At 42.1% G+C, this 18135-nt stretch overlaps 1 protein-coding gene across 7 annotated transcripts in view; it reads right to left on the bottom strand.

Moving 5' to 3' along the window:
* PRICKLE2 (prickle planar cell polarity protein 2) overlaps positions 1–18135 on the bottom strand; it is a 306961-nt gene that overhangs the window by 73937 nt on the left and 214889 nt on the right. For all 7 annotated transcript variants that reach the window (XM_046680788.1, XM_046680823.1, XM_046680795.1 and 4 more), the window contains one exon: positions 9226–9409. In XM_046680788.1, the coding sequence (XP_046536744.1) occupies positions 9226–9409 (184 nt within the window). The remainder of the gene's footprint in view (positions 1–9225; positions 9410–18135) is intronic.

The following is an 18135-nucleotide window of genomic DNA, read 5'->3' as shown; positions in this document are numbered from 1 at the left end:
CTCTGTTGTCACCCACAGACAAATCTGCTTCAGTGTCTTGAAGACACAAAAAATGACAGTGGTGATGACAACAACTACCCTTAGATGAGGACCTGTTATGCGTCGGCATCTCCTAGGCCCTTTTGAGAGTAATTCATTTAGTCTTCACAGCATAAGCCTCTTCATTTTACAGACAAGACAAGTGAAACTCAGGGCACCCAAGGTTACACAGCTAATAAGCGGTATAGCCAAGATTTGGCTCCCTACGTTTCCAACACTGTGGTTTTTCCATTACCGTACAGCAGCAGTTCTCAAACTTTGGCATACATCAGAAACACCTGAAGGCCCTGTTGAAACAGATTGCTGGGCCCCATCTCCAGAGTTCTGGTTCAGTAAGTCTGGGGCAGAGCCTGAGAATCTGTATTTTTTAATAAGTTCCCAGGTGCTACTAATGCTGCTAGTATGGCAACCATACTTTGAAAACCACTGGATTAGGTTGACTAAATCTGGGTAATCTAACCACCACTCTAAGTAACAATTCAGTTCAAACGTCACCTCCTTAGAGAGGCTTTCCTTGCCCATCCCATCTAAAGCAGATTCTCTTAATCAAGGACAAGCAAACTACAGCCTGTAGGTCAAATCAGGCCCACTGCTTGTTTTTGTAAATAAAGTTTTATTGTCACACGGGCCATGCCCATTCATTTCCATATTGTCTACGACTGTTTTCACACTACAACATCAGAGCTGGGTATCTGCGACAGAGACTGTCTGTCTCACAAAGCCTAAAATCTTTACTATCTGGCTCTTCACAGAAAATGTTTGCTCATACTGGTTCTAAATCACCCCTTTTTAATTGCTTTCCCAGTAACACCACTCTCTCAAAGTGTCTTTTTTGTTCAGTGGTTACTTTGTCTGTATCCTCCACTAGAATGCCAGCTCCAGAAGAGCAGGGAGACCTGTTTGTTTGTTCAAGGCTGTCTCCCAGTGCCTGGAAAAGTGTCTGGTATGTAGGTGGCACTCCATAAATATCTGCTGAATGAATGACTATCACTGTTGAGTGCCCAGGTTCCTGGTTCGTGACACTGTACCAGGAACAGGAGGGCCGCTAGAGCAAGTAGAGGAAATGTGGTTCTCACCACACAGCTCCAGCCAGGAGGAGAGAGGGAGAAGAGCCAGAGATAAACAGAGACTGCACACAGGGAAAACAAGCTTTTGAAGGCAGGGCCACACTGCTTCCTGTAGCAATGGGGAAACTGGAGGTGGGGAAAACGAGAATTCCTTAGTCACCAGAGTCAGCCTGAGATTAGGAGAAATTTCCCTCCCTTAAGAATGAAAGAGCCTTGTGTGACAAATTGCTGCTCCTTCTTACAACACACACCATGTCGGCTTCCTTGGATCTGATATCCTGGGTGGATCACCGTGGAAGACGGCGAGGGGGAGGAGGAAGAGCCCAAATGGGCACTGGAGACAGCCAGACGGCCAGTATGAATCCTGGTTCTGCCCTCTTCCTAGCTGTGGCATCCTGGCCAAGTTTCTGATCCTCTCTGAACTGCAAGGTAGTCACTGAAAAAGTGGGGGATTTTGTACAGGCGTTAAATGAGATTGTTTATTCACGTATCTGTTTATTGAATAAGTAATGTGTACCAGACATTAGTTTAGGCGCCGAGCGCTGAGTGGTGAACAAGACAATCTATGTCTCTCTCCAATAGGCTCACATTTTAGAAGGTTAGGGCACATGACAAAAGAGGTAAACATAATCATAGAGTGTCCACTTCCACTCAGCATACGGAAGGTTCCTTGTTACCTCTCTGGTCATCTCTGACTGGGGCTTCTCTCTTGCCTTATCTCCACCTGCAGGCAGAGACATCCAGGTGATGGGCGATGGGGGTTCCTTTGATTTCCCAGGGGCAAGCACAGCGGTGGGGCCAGCCAGCCTGCTTGTCCATGGATGCCTTGGCAAGAGCTGGACGCTGCATGGGCTCCATTCATTTCTCCCCAAACCGTCCAACAACATCCTCCCCAAATTCTTTATGCAAATACGAAGTTGGTACTGATTTCATCTCACTTGTGAGCTTCACACAAATGAACACTTTCACTTCTGCAACAAACCAGATCTTTGCATTGAGTGTCTTCACGTCATTCAGTCACAGCTCAAATACCACCTCCCCAGAGAGGCTGTCCCTGACCAACAATCTAAATTAGCTGATCCCCCCAACACTCTGGCCCCCTCCATCATCACAGAAGCGGTTGCATTTTCTTCACAGTATAGGTTAAAAGAGACATAACTTTAAAGTGCCTCAGATAATGCCTGGCATGTGGAAGAGTTCACTCAACGTTTCTATTACTATTATTAACATCATCAGTCTTTTTTTTTTTAATCACAATCTTGAGTTATCTTGATCTTTTGTTTTCTAATGTATATGTCTCCAACATCCCCCCTTCCAGCTACAATGTAGCAGACACTTTAATCATCTGTTTATTGTTTTACCCTCAGTGCCTAGAACAGTGCCTGACACATACTAGTACACACTTGATATCTGTTGAATAACTGAATGAATGAATGAAAAAAGCCCAATTGTTTTTCCTTTTTCACGAAATTCTCCAGTGCACTCTCTGATTCATCCTTACACTCTCATTAGGGGGATACAATCCAGTGGCACACTGCCAAGAAGCCCACCCTTAGAGACAGGTGCTAAAGAGGCTCTGAGCGGCAAGAGAGAGGCCAGAGTAAGGAGCCACGCCTCCTGCTCACCTGGTGATCTCAAAGGGAGGTGTGTAGGGTATTCTTCTGTCTGGGAGGGCTCTCTTATACTCTGAACGGCCTACAGAAAATGCCTCAGGGATTCACCCTTCCCAGACCTGGGGACTGTGATGTTGCAAGAGACCTCAGGCACCGAGGAAGGTGGGTAGCAGAGCTCATTTCTTCAGCAGACAGCCTCGAAGCCTGCTTGGGGCACCAGAGAAGTCAGCCAGGTGACTCCCTCTGAGCCTGGGTCCAAGTTGCTCTGGCTCAGAGGAGTCAGAACTTCCTTAGAGAGAAGTTCCACCTTCACAACAATCCCACAGCAGAGACCCTGGGCCGCAGAGAGTCCTGAATTGGCAGAATTCACAATGATTTTGTTAAAAGCCTTTGAGAAGGCTGAGAAGGAACCCAGGATTCCAGTCAGCCCTATGCTTATCCCCCACCTCTGCCCCCACCTATCCTTCCTCTGTCCTGGACAGCCGAACGTTCCTCTCCCTCCTCTTCCTGCCCACGCAGGGCAGCAGTAATCAGTGTTACTGACATGGCTTTACAAGAAGCGCCATAAGGGGACAACCATTTTATTGAGCAACTTCTGTGTGCAGATACTGCACTTTCTACACACTCCCTCATTCAGAGCCCAGATCAGCCCTGTGGTCTGCAGGTCTAAGATATCGCCTCTGGGGTCTGGTTATCTGAGATTCAGTCTGTCTCTGCTGCTGAGCTGTGTGATCCTGGGCAAGTTATTTAACTTCTCTGAGCCCTGCTTACTCCTCTCTAAATTGGAGACAGGAATAACAACCACCACATAAGGTCATTATGAGACATCAATACGATAATGCATGCAAAGTTAAAAATGGTGGTGGGCACATAACGAGTGTTTGATGAAAGATTAATAATTTTCTCCATCTTCATCATCACCATGAAGAGGAAACTGAGGCTCTTAGAAGTTGAACAACTTTCCTGAGGTCAGAAAGGGACAGAGCAGCAGCTGGATTGGCCTGACTCCAGAAGCGAGGCTCTTTCCACTGGACCATGCAGCTTCCTCCTCACCCTGTGGCTCCCAACGGGCTCCCCAAATGTGGACTGCGACACAAATGTTTTCCTGGTCTGGCAACACACAAGGCTTCTGCCAGACCCTTGGCTCCTCCCATCCTGTTCCAGACCCTGAGTCTTAGAGCCAGCAGCACTGCTGCAGGTTTGTACTGGAGCACACTCCTTCCCCAGATGCCACCCATCCCCTGTCCTTTCACGGTCTAAGGAGACTCTGAAACTGTTGCGATGGTTAGGGGAATCTGCTTAGAATACATACCTTCAGGAGAAGCAGAGGGAGCAAGAATAATCAACACAGAATAATCTTTCATGTAGAAAAACATTTAAAAGACTTTTATCTTTTCAGTGTGAAGTAACCCTGAACATTTCTGCTTCTGCAGAGGATCCTGCTCACTTGCCTGTGTCTCAAATATTTGTTGAGTGCCTGCCACGTGTCACACACTGTACTAGGGGCTGGGGGATTCCTAAAGAACAAAGCAGACAAGATTCCTGTCCTCCTGGATCTTACAGCAAAGTAGGGAGCCAAATATTATACAAATAATTATATCAATAAATATCTAATTACAAGTTTGAGAAGCGCTGAGAAGGAAAATTATGGGGATGGCTATAAAGCATGAAACCGGGGACCTAGTCTTGCATTGGGAGTGGGGGGCGGGCAGAGAATCTCCTTGAGAAATTGCGTTTAATCTGACACCTGATGGATGAGTAATAATCACTAAGTTAAAAGCCAAAGAAAGAAGTTTATGTATCCCGCAACAGAGATATTGTAGAGTTTCAGAGGACACAAAAACAACTAGTTCACCCCATCTCTAGGTAGTATTGGGTGGTCTATTTCGCCACATATGGAAGAATATTTTGAAAGCCAAAAATTGGGCAATTACTCCTGGTACCTACTCTTCATCCTTCTTGTGATAGTTTGAAGTGAAAGTTGAGAGTTCTGGACAAATAACCTAATCACCACTCTTTACCTGCAAAAGTACAGTTAAGGTCAAGGTAAAATTACTAACATTTGGAGATCGTAGATTTGAGAATGTTCATATTTGAGAAGCCTCCACAAGATTGATGAGTATCCAGAGGATCGATGAAAAGGACATTTATTCAGGAGAAGCAATGTAGTCTCTTCAGATTTTCATGGACCAGTGAGTAGAAGAACTAACAGAAAACCCACATCCACATGTATCCAATGTAGGCTATCCACCCAGAGGATGCACCAGTTACAGCCTTTCTGGAGGGTCATTTGGCACAATGAATCAAAAGCCTTGAAGAGGTCTACAGGCGACCACTCCACCTCTCGGAATCATTCTTGAGAAGAGGAGCAGGCAAGTGTACAGAACGATTGTCTGCTGCCCCCTTATTTAACATAGAAGAAAGGTGCCAACGACACATATGTTTGAGACCACACCTTCAGCTCATGGTGGTGCTTTTGGCATCGGGGAGACGTCAACTCCCGTTTGTCCAGGATCATCTGGTACTTTTCAGGTTACTTAGCATCCCAAGCCCCTGTCCATTCAACTGCTAGTGAAGTTCCTTAGTCATTTGGACAACAACTTTCCCCTCCCAAACAGACATTTCCAAATGCTCCCTAGTGGTGGGTGGTACCACCCCAGGTTAGAACTACCACTGGAGAAGTACATACCCACTTCAAAGTGGAAAAAAAAAAAAGGTCAGGATGAGTGGATAGCATCATCACATTTTTGCCCAAAACAAAACAGAAACGACTCCTACATACACAGATACTTGTTACATGCACGCATAAAAGGTTGGAAAACAATTTTACTTGATTAGTGGAATTATGAGTGATTTTCATTTGCTTTCTTAAATATCTCGTGTTTTCTTTTCTTTTTTTCTCAGTAAGCCAGTCTTCCCTATATAAAAGGAAAAAACGATTTCTGTTTTGAAGAACAAAAGGTGACCCGCCCACTGCCTGCTCCTCACGCCACTTCAATTCATGTTTTGACAGGTCCTGCCTCAGAGAGGACTGGCCCTGCTCAAGCAGCATGGGATCACCAGTTTTTCACCCTGCCCACCACTTGACCACATTACAAGGCAGCAGCTGTTATCCTGGAGCTAGAACAAGGTAGGTGCTCAAATAGACGTTTGCTGAATTGAGTCACCTTTTTTGTCTTGATTGGGCCAGAATTTTGCTGACAGACCCTGCCAGTTTTAACATCACTTTCACCCAGTGATTCTTAACCGGGGTGCCCAACCCATCCCAGGGACACTGGGCAATGTCTGGAGACAGGTTTGGTTATCTCAATGTCCTAGTGGGTTGAGACCCTACAGTACACAGGACAGCTCCAACAGCAAAGAGTTATCCACCTCAAGACGTTAATGGTGCTGAGGTAGAGGAACCTTCCTTACCATTTGCCTCTCTTATAGCTTGTTAAGCATTTTTCAAAGTCTTCCTAAAGTATCATCTACTGTAAGTTTATCACCACAACATCTCTAGGAGATTGGGCACATACTATTAACTGTTTGAATCTGGAGAGAAAGTGGAGCCTTACAGATGCCTTCAGACACCCAGGGCCAACTCCCATTCTCTGTTCTGCACCGCAGGGCTCTCTGGATCACATTAAACACCTTATTCAGAGAGAGCAGAGGCAAAGGATCTGAGCAACCTCTCCGATTACGTTTCAGTCCCGTCATTAAAAATCATAACATAAATGCCTTTCCTTTCTGGCATCATCTGCTATATTTATCATTTTTCACATTATTTTAGGAAGGTTGGGTTTTGCAGCTAGTAGATTTTTAAGAAATTAAATGCCCATATTCAAGAACACCTCCCTAGGTGGGAGATGACTTTCGTTTGCATTATATTTAATTGAAGGTATTTCTCAGAAGGAATAGAATCATAAAGAGTGTCACCTGAAGGCATATTACCAACGCCACGATCAGGGAGTGAAATGAAAGGTTTCCAACAAAAATGAAAGCACATTACTCTCAACCCTAACTGGTCTTCAGCATTTTGCCTCCAGCACAAAGCATTTTAATGTTCACTATAATTTCTCTGGGTAGAAGAATGGTTTTTCTCCAGTAAGAGACAACTAACATGATATTAAACATCAGAATTTTTATTAGTGAAAGGCATTTAGGGTCTCAAGTTTTTCTCATCTTAGAACCTTCTGGATAGCTTTTTAAAAATCTTTAAACCTATAAACAGTTCTGTAAATAATAGACTTCAAAAGATCTCATAGTTTAAAAATTTGAAGCCCGTTTCTTTCATGCAACACGATCCCTTCAAACACCTTTAGTATGGACTCATATTTTATTAGGCAAACATAGACCCTGCAAATAGCTTGAAAAGACAGGCTCTCTCTGGAGGACAATTTCCTGTTCCAATCATCTGTGTCATATAGATTTGAGTAAGTGTAGGGAATAGAGAAAACCACTCAAAGAACAATACAATTATAAGAGACGGGAATCTTCTTTCATCTGACATAATTCAAACCATTTGTTTAATAGCATTAATCATTTTTCTTTCAAAACAAATCAAAGAAAGTTGTTTTATGTCTCCCAGAGATGTTCATTTAGGATGAGTCAAGTGGCCTCCAAAAATATCAGAAGCACTTACTTTTGAAATTGGTGAATTTAACCACGGCCCTAGCTTCTGCAATTGTCTGTTCTCTTGGGCCAACAGAAAATTTTCTCTGAATCTGAACATCATAGAATGATGTTTCGTGGTCTTAGAGAAGAGTCTACCTAAGCAGGAAACCAAAAAGAGCTTAGCTTTGAAATTTCAGGGTCCAATTTAGCGGGAAGCAATGTGAACAAAAGAAAGATGGATCTCTTAGAAACTGCTGGAAACAAGGTTAGCAAGAAAATGAAACAAGCTCACAGATGTATCTAGGTGTGAAAACTCATTGCTCAAGTACTGGCAGTAGAAAAGTGGTGTCAAACAAAGATATCCAGTCACCTACCACCTCATCTGAGTTTCAGACAAATTCAATCAAACATTCTTATTCTTCTTAAGCTTATTTTTTAACAAGTTTATGAAAACTTTAATACAGTACAATCTTTACTGAAACAGAAGAACACAAAGATAGAAACTTAACTTACAAACTGAGAAGAAACACTTATTTCTTCCTGCTAATATCCCAACACAGAACTCCCTTCCATTCTCATGGAGAGTATTTTCTGTGAATGTTTCTATTCTAAGATATTTTCTTGGTAGTAAGAACTAGAATAGAGATCACAAAACTGAAGTGTCTGGAGGGTTTAGGAAGGTTTCACAAAAGGATGAGGTGGGCTTAGTGGAGGCCAAGGGTCTTGGAGAGATCAACTGTCTAAAAAGAAGAGCCAGCATTCAACACAGGGGTCAGCACATCAATCCTGGCAGAAATGAGATTCCAGATCCTCAAATTTTCAAGATATAAATATGAACTTTTAAATAAAAATTCCTAACTTTTAAGTATTAGTAACTAACCTAAAATTTTAAACAATACTTTGCTGCCTGAACAAACCCTGCCCATGTGTTCGATGTCATCTGCCAAACTGCCACCTCAATATTAGAAGAAAAATGAGAAATGGCTAATCAAAGAGATATTATCAGAGTCCCACCCTTAAGTTATTGGTGAATCTTGGGTCTTTCTTCATCATAAAACATTTTTTTAAAAGTATTATTATATCTCAAGTTCCTCACTTAAAATTTCAGGGCTTTTTAAGCTTCAAAACATTCTGTCCGACATAGAGAAGATTTCTAGAGAAAGAAACTTTCTGTGTCAGAGGAAGGGAACAGTGGTCAAACACTTAAGCTTCTGATAAACCTGTCTCTCAAAGATGTACAGGGGAGATCATGAAAATATCCGGCTTACAGAAGGGGCTCCTAAACCAACATGAGGCTGGTGGAAGAGAAAATTCCATGTACCAAGAAATGCAAAGTAGTGGCTGTATATCACTGAGAAAAATGCAGTGAAACAGAAAGAAACCAAGTTCATCCAATCGAGCCATTAATATTTACAGCCTCTGGGTAGTGCCGAAATATTTCAGGAAATGCCAATGTCTTTCTTTGTAAAGCAAGGCCAAACTTAATATTTAAACACAGCATATATCACGGGAAGAATAAGGCAAATCCTTATTTCCTCACTCTCCTTTACAAAGAATCTTAACATGAAGATTCACGGCCAATGTAGAAAACCCCCTCCTCCACGCTACAAATGAAGTTTCCCTATCTGATGTTTCAAAGCCAACATTTCTGAGATGTTTCTAGACAATCTTCTGTTGACAGTTAATGATGGCAATACAGAATGAATTAGCAGTGGCCCACAAGGCAAGGCTCAGTCTCCTTTCTCTTCCTCATTTCCCAGTGGGGCCCTTGACATCTTCAACCCAAGAAGCCCCAACCACTTCTCTGAATCAGCGCAGTCAACTCTTCTTCTGAACTGGAATGAGGAAGGATGAGCAACACACAAAGGTAAAAGCCAAAACCACAATCGCCCTCATGTCAAGAACGGTACCTGTTCAGGCTTCAGCCCCGGCGGGACCCAGGCGTACTCCTCCAAGGCGCAGCCCGAGTCGTCGTCCGAGGTCGAGTTCCTCTGGAATTCAAACATGAGTTTGCTGACGGTCTTCTCCATCTCCAGGGGCATCACCGTCACCATGTGCTCCTCCTGAGGGCACTTGCAGTGCAGGCAGATCTTCCTGCAAGCAGCAAAGATGGGAGGTGAGAAGGAAGGCAAAAGAAACCATTTTTTCACTTGGCCTGCCCGTCACCAGCCTTTGCATCACAAACCATAAACACATTCCTTGGCAACTGGCTTTTGGCAAAAGCTTCTAAAGGAGCGTTCCACAGCACGCCTGTCTTTGTAGAGGTGTGGCACCGCACATGTGGAAACGTCCAGAAAGGTCAGAGGCTCCCAGGTAAGCTAAGGACGTTTAAACATGGGTCCCAGGCTTTTCTTCTAAATCAATATACCAACAGAAATGTCAAAATACCTTTTATTTTACTAGGTACAACACTGGATATGGACCACGACCACAATTTTCTGGACTGTAACAGTAATTAAATAGACACAATACATATGCTGACCAGAAATATTACCAGTGGATTTAACAAATACTGACAATGTACCATTTTTATAAAAGGTTCCTAGACCTTGGAAAACAGAAGTGGTTTTAAGAAGAACTGCGGGTGAGATTTTCTTTAATAAGAAGAGCAAAAACGCTTTTTTCCCACTAAAGAAATCTGGCTCTAAGATCTCCCGGGAAAGACATTTTCACCTCCACTAAAGATCTTGGGAGTTTGAAATTCTAATTAGAAGCCCCAAATTTCCCTATGTTGGTAGTTTTTTTTTATATATATAAGACGATCATGCATGTGAATTATTTCAAAAGCTAGCAGCAAAAGCTAAAAATCTCTTCCCAAAATTGAACATTTCTCTTTTAAGGTTACCATCTGTTCCTTTTTCCATGGCTACAAAAATGATGAAGCAATAAAATCGTTGATGTCAGCAACACAAAAGCATTTCTAGCTTCCACCAGGAAAATAAAAAGAGAAGGAAAATTTTAAGAAAATAAGCTGTTCCACACGTGCTCTGATCTTTATGACTACTTTCGTAGTACCTTACAAAGGCCATGCAACAGTCCAGGATCCTAATCCCCGTATGTGCCTGAATTTTTTGATAACAGCTTTGTTAAGACATAATTCACATACTTAAAATTCACCATTTTAAAGTGTACAATTCACTGGGTTTCGGTGTATTCGCAGAGTTGTAAAACCATTACCACTATTTAATTTTAGAACATTTTCATCCCTCCCAGAAGAAACCCCATGTGCATTAGCAGTAACTTCCCACCTTCCCCTCCCTGCAGGTCCTGACAACCACCAATCTATTTTCTGTCTCTATGGTTTTGCCTATTTTGGAAATTTCATATAAATGGAATTACACTATAGGTAGTCGTTTGAAACTGGCTTCTGTCACATAGCATGATGTTTTCAACGTAAACCCAGGCTACGGCATCTGTCAATCCTTCAGTTCCTTTGATTGCATTATAATATTCCACAGTACGGACACACTTCATTTTGTTTATCCATTCATCAGTTGGTGGACACGTGGATTGTTTTCACTTTTTAGCTTTTGTGAATAATGCTGCTCTGAATATTTATGTAAAGTTATTTATATGGACATATGTTTTTAATTCTCTTGGGTATATACCTAGGAATGGAATTTTCCGGGTTGTATGGTAACTTTATATTTAACATTTTGAGGAACTGTCAAACTGTTTTCCAAAATATCTGCACCATTTTACATTCTCATCATCAATGAACAAGTGTTTCATTTTCTCCACATCCTTGCCAAGTAACACTTGTTATTGTCTTTCTTTTTGACTGTTGCCATTCTAGTGGGTGTGAAGTGGTATCTTATTGTGGTTTTGATTTGCACTTTCTTAATGGCTAATAATGTTCAGCATCTTTTTATGTGATTATATATCTTCTTTGGAGAAATGTATATTCAAATCTTTAGTCCATTTTTAAATTATTTGTCTTTTTATTGTTGAATTGAAAGCATTCCTTATATATTTTCTGAATACAAGTTCTTATCAGATATATGACTTGTAAAAAATCTCCCATTCTGTGGGTTGTCTTCACTTTCTTTCTTTCTCTTTTCTTTTTTGGTGAGGAAGATTGGCCCTGAGCTAACATCTGTTGCTAATCTTCCTCTTTTTACTTGAGGAAGATTATCCCTGAGCTAACATCTGTGCCAACCTTCCTCTATTTGGTAGTAGGATGCTGCCACAACATGGCTTGATGAGAGGTGTGTAGATCTGTGCCCAGGATCCAAACTGGTGAACTCCGGGCCACTGAAGCAGAGAGCACGAACTTACCCACTATGCCACTGGGCCAGCCCCTGTCTTCACCTTCTTGATGATATCCTTTGAAACACAGAAGTTTTTTATTTTGATGAAGTCCCACTTATTTTCTTTCTTTTGTTGTGTCTGCTTTTGGTGTCATATCTAAGAAACCATTGCCTGAGCCTGACCCAAGATCATAAAGATTTACTCTTGAATTTTCATCTAACAGTTTTACGGTTTTAGCTCTTCTATTTGGGTCTCTGATCCATTTTGAGTTATTTTTTGGATATGGTGTAAGGTAGGAGTCCAACTTCATTCTCCTGTGGCCGCCTGTCTCAGCACCACTTGTTGGAAAGTCTATTCTTTCCCTATTGAATTGTCTTGGCACCCTTGTCAAAAACCAATTGATCATAAAGGTTAGGGTTTATTCTGGACTCTCAATCCTATTCCATTGGTCTGTATGTCTATCTTCATGCGAGTCCCACACCGTCTTTATTACTGTGGTCATTTAGGAAGTTTTGAAATTGTGAAGTGTGAATCCTCCAACTTTGTTCTTCTTTTAAAAAGTCGTTTTGGCTCTTCTGAGTCCTTGACATTTCCATCATAAAATATGAACTTTAGGGTTACTTTGCCAATTTCTGCAAAAAAAATCCAGCTGGGATTTTGATAGGGATTGCACTGCATCTGCAGAGCAATTTGGAAAGTACTGTTATCTTAACAATATTAAGCGTTCCGATCCATGAACCAAAGATGCCATTTCAGTCTACTTTCATTTCTTTCAATGACAGTTTGCGGTTTTCAGGTAAAGGTTTTGCACATCTTTTGTTAAGTTTACTCCTAAGTATTTTATCCTTTTCGACAGTATTGTAAGTGGGATTATTTGCTTAATTTCATTTTCAGGTTGGTAGTGTATAAAAACACAAATGATTTTTGTGCATTGATTTTGTATCTTACAAACTTGCTGAACTTGTTTATTAGTTCTAATAGTATGTGTGTGTGTATTCCTGAGGACGTCCTGTACATAAGAGCATGTCATCTGTGAAGAGGAATGGTTTTACTCCTTTCTTATCAACATGATGTCTTTTATTTCTTTGCCTTGCCTTTACTGCCCTGGCTAGGACCTCCAGTACAAAGATGAATAGAAATGACAAGTGTGGACATCCTCGTCTTGTTCTTGATCTTAAGGAAAAGCAGCTAATCTTTCACCATCAAGTATCACTCAGCTGTGGGTTTTTGTAGATGCCCTTTACAAAGGTGAAGAACTTTCCTTCTGTGCTAGTGGGTGAGTGTTTTTATCACAAAAGGGTATTGGACTTTGTCAAATGCTTTTTTTTTTGCACCTGTTGAGATGATCAGTTGGTTTTTGTCCCTTTCTGTTAATGTCTTGTGCCTGAATTTTGACACCAAAATGCACTTGAAGAAACAAAATCAGTTTAGTCCAGCCAAGTTAGGCTTGTCAGATTCTCCCACATCCTGCTTTTCATCAGATTGAAAATATACACAGACAGAATGCACACTTGGGTCTGGTCTGCTTCTCCAAACTCAAAGAAGTTTCATCCAAACTCTGGCTGTTGCTTTTAAAAATAGTCCGACCTCATTTTAACAGTAACTCTTTAATTAATCAGCTACTGTAAAGAAGTCAGGGGTGTTGGGAAGCGGTTAGGTTTCTTTCCCTCCGGAATTTTTTATGCCAGTTTATGACTTAAGGGAGAAAATTTCAGTGTGTTTACGCAAGTTTAGGAAGCTCTTCGGTGGCTAATGGTTTTTACAAAGTCATACTTTTCACATGAAATACAGAGGAATTTTTACCAAATTCAGTCTCCAGAATATTCTTCAATGATACTCATTTATTCAGCAAAGAAGAAGAGCAGAATATTTAATGCTGGATGGACATAATCTAACGAACTGGAGCTCCAGAAGAAAGAAAAAGACAAGTAGAAAGCAAAACAGAATTACAGACCAGATCCAAAATGAGTCTCACTGAGTAGAAGCAAAAACAGAAGAGAGAAAGCGGGGATGGCTAATGGCCTATTAGTCATTCAACAAATGACCATTAGGCATCTGTCATGTGCCAGGCACTGTTCTAGGCACTCGGGATACCTAAGCAAAACAAAGACCCCCGCCCTCATGGAACCATACAACAATTGACAAACACAACGAAACATTCAATCATATAGTACATTAAAGGTCCATTAAAGGAAAACAAGAAAGATGAAGCAGGATTGGGGTGGGGGCATACATGAGCAGAGAGCATGGAATTTGACTTTCTGAGACTGTACATACATGAGCCCAGGTTGGCACACTGGTCCTCCAAGAGAAGAAATATCATCTCCACTTTCCAGAGGAGAAAACAAAGGCTCAGAGAGGTTAAGCAACATGTTCAAAGTAAACCGTAAATAGAGAGAACAGAGATTCAAAATAGGATCTCTCTGACCCCTGAACCCAAACAATTTCCTATGGAAGGCATACCTGACTCCAACCACAGAATACCCTTACTCCTGAACAACAAACACACTCAGAAAACTCAAAACCAAAGAGAGGGGAAAAAAAGGAAAGAAAAGAAAAATGGTAAATGGAAACCATGAGCACCTTACCTATTTTCCCCTCTAGTTGCCTGCTTTCCACTCCTCATTTATACTAACAGGCACTCCCATGGCAAGGCATTTTTATTTGCAAAGAATTTTCAACCTTTGAGGGATTCTGTGACAGCCTTTGGAGAGACTAATTTAATAACCTCTGTTTACAAATGGGGACCCCAAGGCCCAGATGCTCAGAAAGGAGCAGAGGGTCAGAGGTAAAGCCAAGAGGATTTCTCTTGATCCTCATGTCTCTCTCCCCCTCTTAGCAAAAGGCACACAGCAACACCCAAGCTCGCTCTTTCAACACACTGATTAAAGCTTTTCAGGAGTGCGTGGGGAAATATATGATTTGGCTTAAAATAAAAAAAAGGCATTTATGAAAATAGAACCTGCTAGTAAAGCAAGATTTCATTAAAAAAAAAAAAGTGCAACCATATAAAGTGTGCATTGGTTTCATTCTGTCAGAGCTGACATTCTACCTGCACATAATTGGGTTTGTGAATGACAAGTTTCCAAGGAATGAGGCATGATTCAGAGAGCAGAGATCCTGCATTCCCCTTCCTTCCCTCCCTGCACCCAGCAACAGCCCCTGTAACCCCCACCCAAAAGATGCAGCTATTAATTCATTCACTTCCACAGTCAGAAGCCACAATCTGCTCTTCCATGGAATACACACGCCGGCAGGCAGGGGCTCTCTTTTTAATTGTCTCAACGTACTCTGGTCATCTGTGCCAGTGACCACACCGTTTGGAGAATGATTAACAATTTATATCAATTAACTTACCTACCATGATGTGGAAGGATTCATGATACATAGATTAGCTGTGTGGTGGGGTGTTCTCATCCTTGAGATGTTGACAGGTTATTTACAACACTGAACTCTGAACCACCATGCCTTATTTTGTGTGAGAAGTGATAGGATGAAGGCAAAAAAGGGATCTTCCTTTATAATGTGATTCTGACAAGCTCAAGTCATAAACTGCAGAATTCTAGATTTGGATGGGGTTGGAAACATCATGAAGCCCTTTTTAACAAACTTCTTTCTCGCTCTCTTCCTTTTAAATGAAAGAAAAATATTTTTTGAAAAGAACTCATATGTGGAAACAATATATAAAACAGAGCTGCCCAAGTGGATGGCAGAGAAGGAGGCCCTGAATCCAACTTCTCTCAAGTTCAACCTTCTTCCCAAACTCCAGGATTTTCATGGTCCTAAGGTCCCAAGGGTTCCAAAGACATGAGCTTGGAAACCAGCATACTTCTCTGGATTCTGTAAGGTTATTTCCAGTACTTACCAAAATAAGAAGTAGGTGCCCAATATTCCGATACATGATGGAAAGATGAAAAAAAAAATCAGACTGTCGGCAGTTTTTAAAAGACAATTCCTAACCATGAAACCCTGCAAATAAATAATGATTCTCATCATGGGAAATTGCATATCTAGTTGCCAACATGGAGATGTGTGGGGAGTAGTGACGGACCTTAGTGACTCTGATTTGATAGGTCTGAGACAGGGTGCAGGAAGTGCATTTCTACCAGTATCCCAGGTGATTCTGATGTGCACTTGGAGGACGCTCTTTTGTAGCTAGCCTCCTACTTAGAAGGGAGCACCTGACTCAGAATATGGTCTGAAAACCGGTGTGGGTCCTACCACCCCACCCAATGCCCAACGGTTGGGCAACATACTTTTTTTTTTGGAAGATTAGCTCTGAGCTAACATCCATTGCCAATCTTCCTCTTTCTTTTTGCTTGAGTAAGATTAGCCCTGAGCTAATAGCTGTGCCAATCTTCCTCTATTTTGTATGTGGGATGCCTCCACAGCATGGCTGATGAGTGGAGTAGGTCCACACCCGGGATCTGAACCCGCAAACTCGGGCCGCTGAAGCGGAGCACGAGGACCTTTAACCACTTGGCCATAGGGCTAGCCCCCCAACACACATTTTTAAAACTGTTCCAGGGGCTCTATGCCAACCCATCTCAACTGCCACGTCTTAAACTCTTACATCACTGAGCCCACCTGTCACTCGGCTGGGTACCCACTGGGGCCTGTGTGTGAAAAGGTGCTGGTGAGAGGCAGGACTACACCAGCCACCAGAAGAGTGTCTTTCATTGCCAGCCCTGCCATCTGTCCTCCTGCCTTCCACCTCCCCTGTGGTATGGGCTTCTCTGTCCCAAGTCCATGGCCAGATCAGGTTCAGCCACTTTTATGCACCGGGTCAAGGGGCAGACTGCTTAAAGAGTGGCTCAGCCCCAACACAAACCAAGTGATTGATGAGGAATGCACAACGCTGGACTCAACATGGAAACGCCTCAGGCAGCCGAAATCAGGTGTGGGAAAATGCACTTTCTTAAAGACAAAGGACTGAAATAACCCAAAGGCCTCCATAGCTTTTTGCTAAATAACAGATATATCCTAGGTATTTAAATTCTCCCATGACTCCAGCTCACTAAAGGCAAAAGAATAACCCTTTTATTCTTAAGAGAATAAGAGGAAGCCTTTTTCTCCTATTATAATTTCAAGTTACTGCTTCCTTATTCTTAAAAAGAAAAAAAAGCACAATACAATTCATATAGAAAAGAATCAGGAATTACAGATAAGCAAGAAGAAAAATATTTCAAAAACACTCATGATCCCAGAGATAATCACTGTTAAACAGAAACAGCTGCTGGTCCTCTTTTCCCTCGTGTTAAGAAACTGGAGACCTGATTTCATCCTATGTGTTCCCCATCAATGAGTACCAGGAGACAACACTCTGGCCTGGAATGACAAGACATGAGCCAGAGCCACCCACACACATACACACAACACTCTCAGCAAATAGACGTGCATTATTCAATCCAGATAAGTGGGTTTGTTCTGATCTGGTTCCCTGTAGCAGGATCAGAGAATTTATTACGTAGCATAGAAGATGCCGGCAACGTGGGAACTGCATATATATTTATGGGTATCACAGAGTTAAAGTTAGGCCCCTCAGATAAAAAACATCTGAAAACCAGATTTCAACAGCTATCAACTTTCAATTTTCTGTGCAAGTAGGGAGAGATGGGGCATGGATAATTTAAAACCACTAACTCTTGGCTCTGAAATGCGTCTCTGTACATCAGTCATACACTCTCAATGCTGCGATAACTTACCTCACTTCAAACCACCTACAGGATCCATCCCGGGCAGGATGGACTCAGGGGGAGCTGGGCAGAAGACCACTTGCTCAGTCTGCTCTACTGCCCCATTTTCAACGAGAGCATCAACTTTTCACACGCATGCAGAGTACCAGCCGAAAATAAACCAAAAATTATCCTGCGTTTACTGCCCGTTGGGACTACCTTTCCCAGGCTTTAGGCGGTAAATAAGCATTCTGGGCGAAGAGTTTTTACCGGGCTGCAGGCTGCCCAGAAGTAAGGGAATAAAGATACAGCAGGTGTTGTTAACAAAAAACGCATTACCCTGCTGTGCTTAAGTGAGGCAGTAAGAACTGGAAGTGGGGTCTGCCTGTCCTGAGATATTGCTGAGAAAATGCCATCGTGAATATGTCAGAGTTGTCAAAACTGAGCTACCACAAAGAACAGAAGCTGTTCCCCTCCAAAACTGCACAGGTCACATGAGCTTATGACCCACGCACAGGGCTTCAGCTCCCACCCTCTACATCCCTCACAAAACACAGGTGGAGGATCAGAATATCAGAAAGGAAGGAAGGCAAGAAATACATTTGTGGAGGCTGGCTGGAAATGAAATGAGGATGTTCCAAGAGGTGAAAGTCTGCCCCCAAAGGATCAAGGACTCTAGACGACAGGTCTGACCTCCAGGGCCCTGACCCCTGCCTCTCCAGTCCAACATGCACTTTCCTACTGGAGGATGGCAGGTAAGCGTGACCACTGTGCTACATTTCTACTATTAATATAATTTCTTACATTTATGGAGGATTTATAATATTCATATTATTTTTTACATAGTTTATCTCATTTATTCATTCTCAGCAGTCCTGTCAAGTTAGCATTTTT

This window comes from Equus quagga, chromosome 1 (assembly GCF_021613505.1).
Source record: "Equus quagga isolate Etosha38 chromosome 1, UCLA_HA_Equagga_1.0, whole genome shotgun sequence".
Classification (NCBI taxonomy): domain Eukaryota; kingdom Metazoa; phylum Chordata; class Mammalia; order Perissodactyla; family Equidae; genus Equus; species Equus quagga.
Note: the sequence above shows the minus strand (reverse complement) of the source record. Positions and strands in the feature narration are given on the sequence as shown.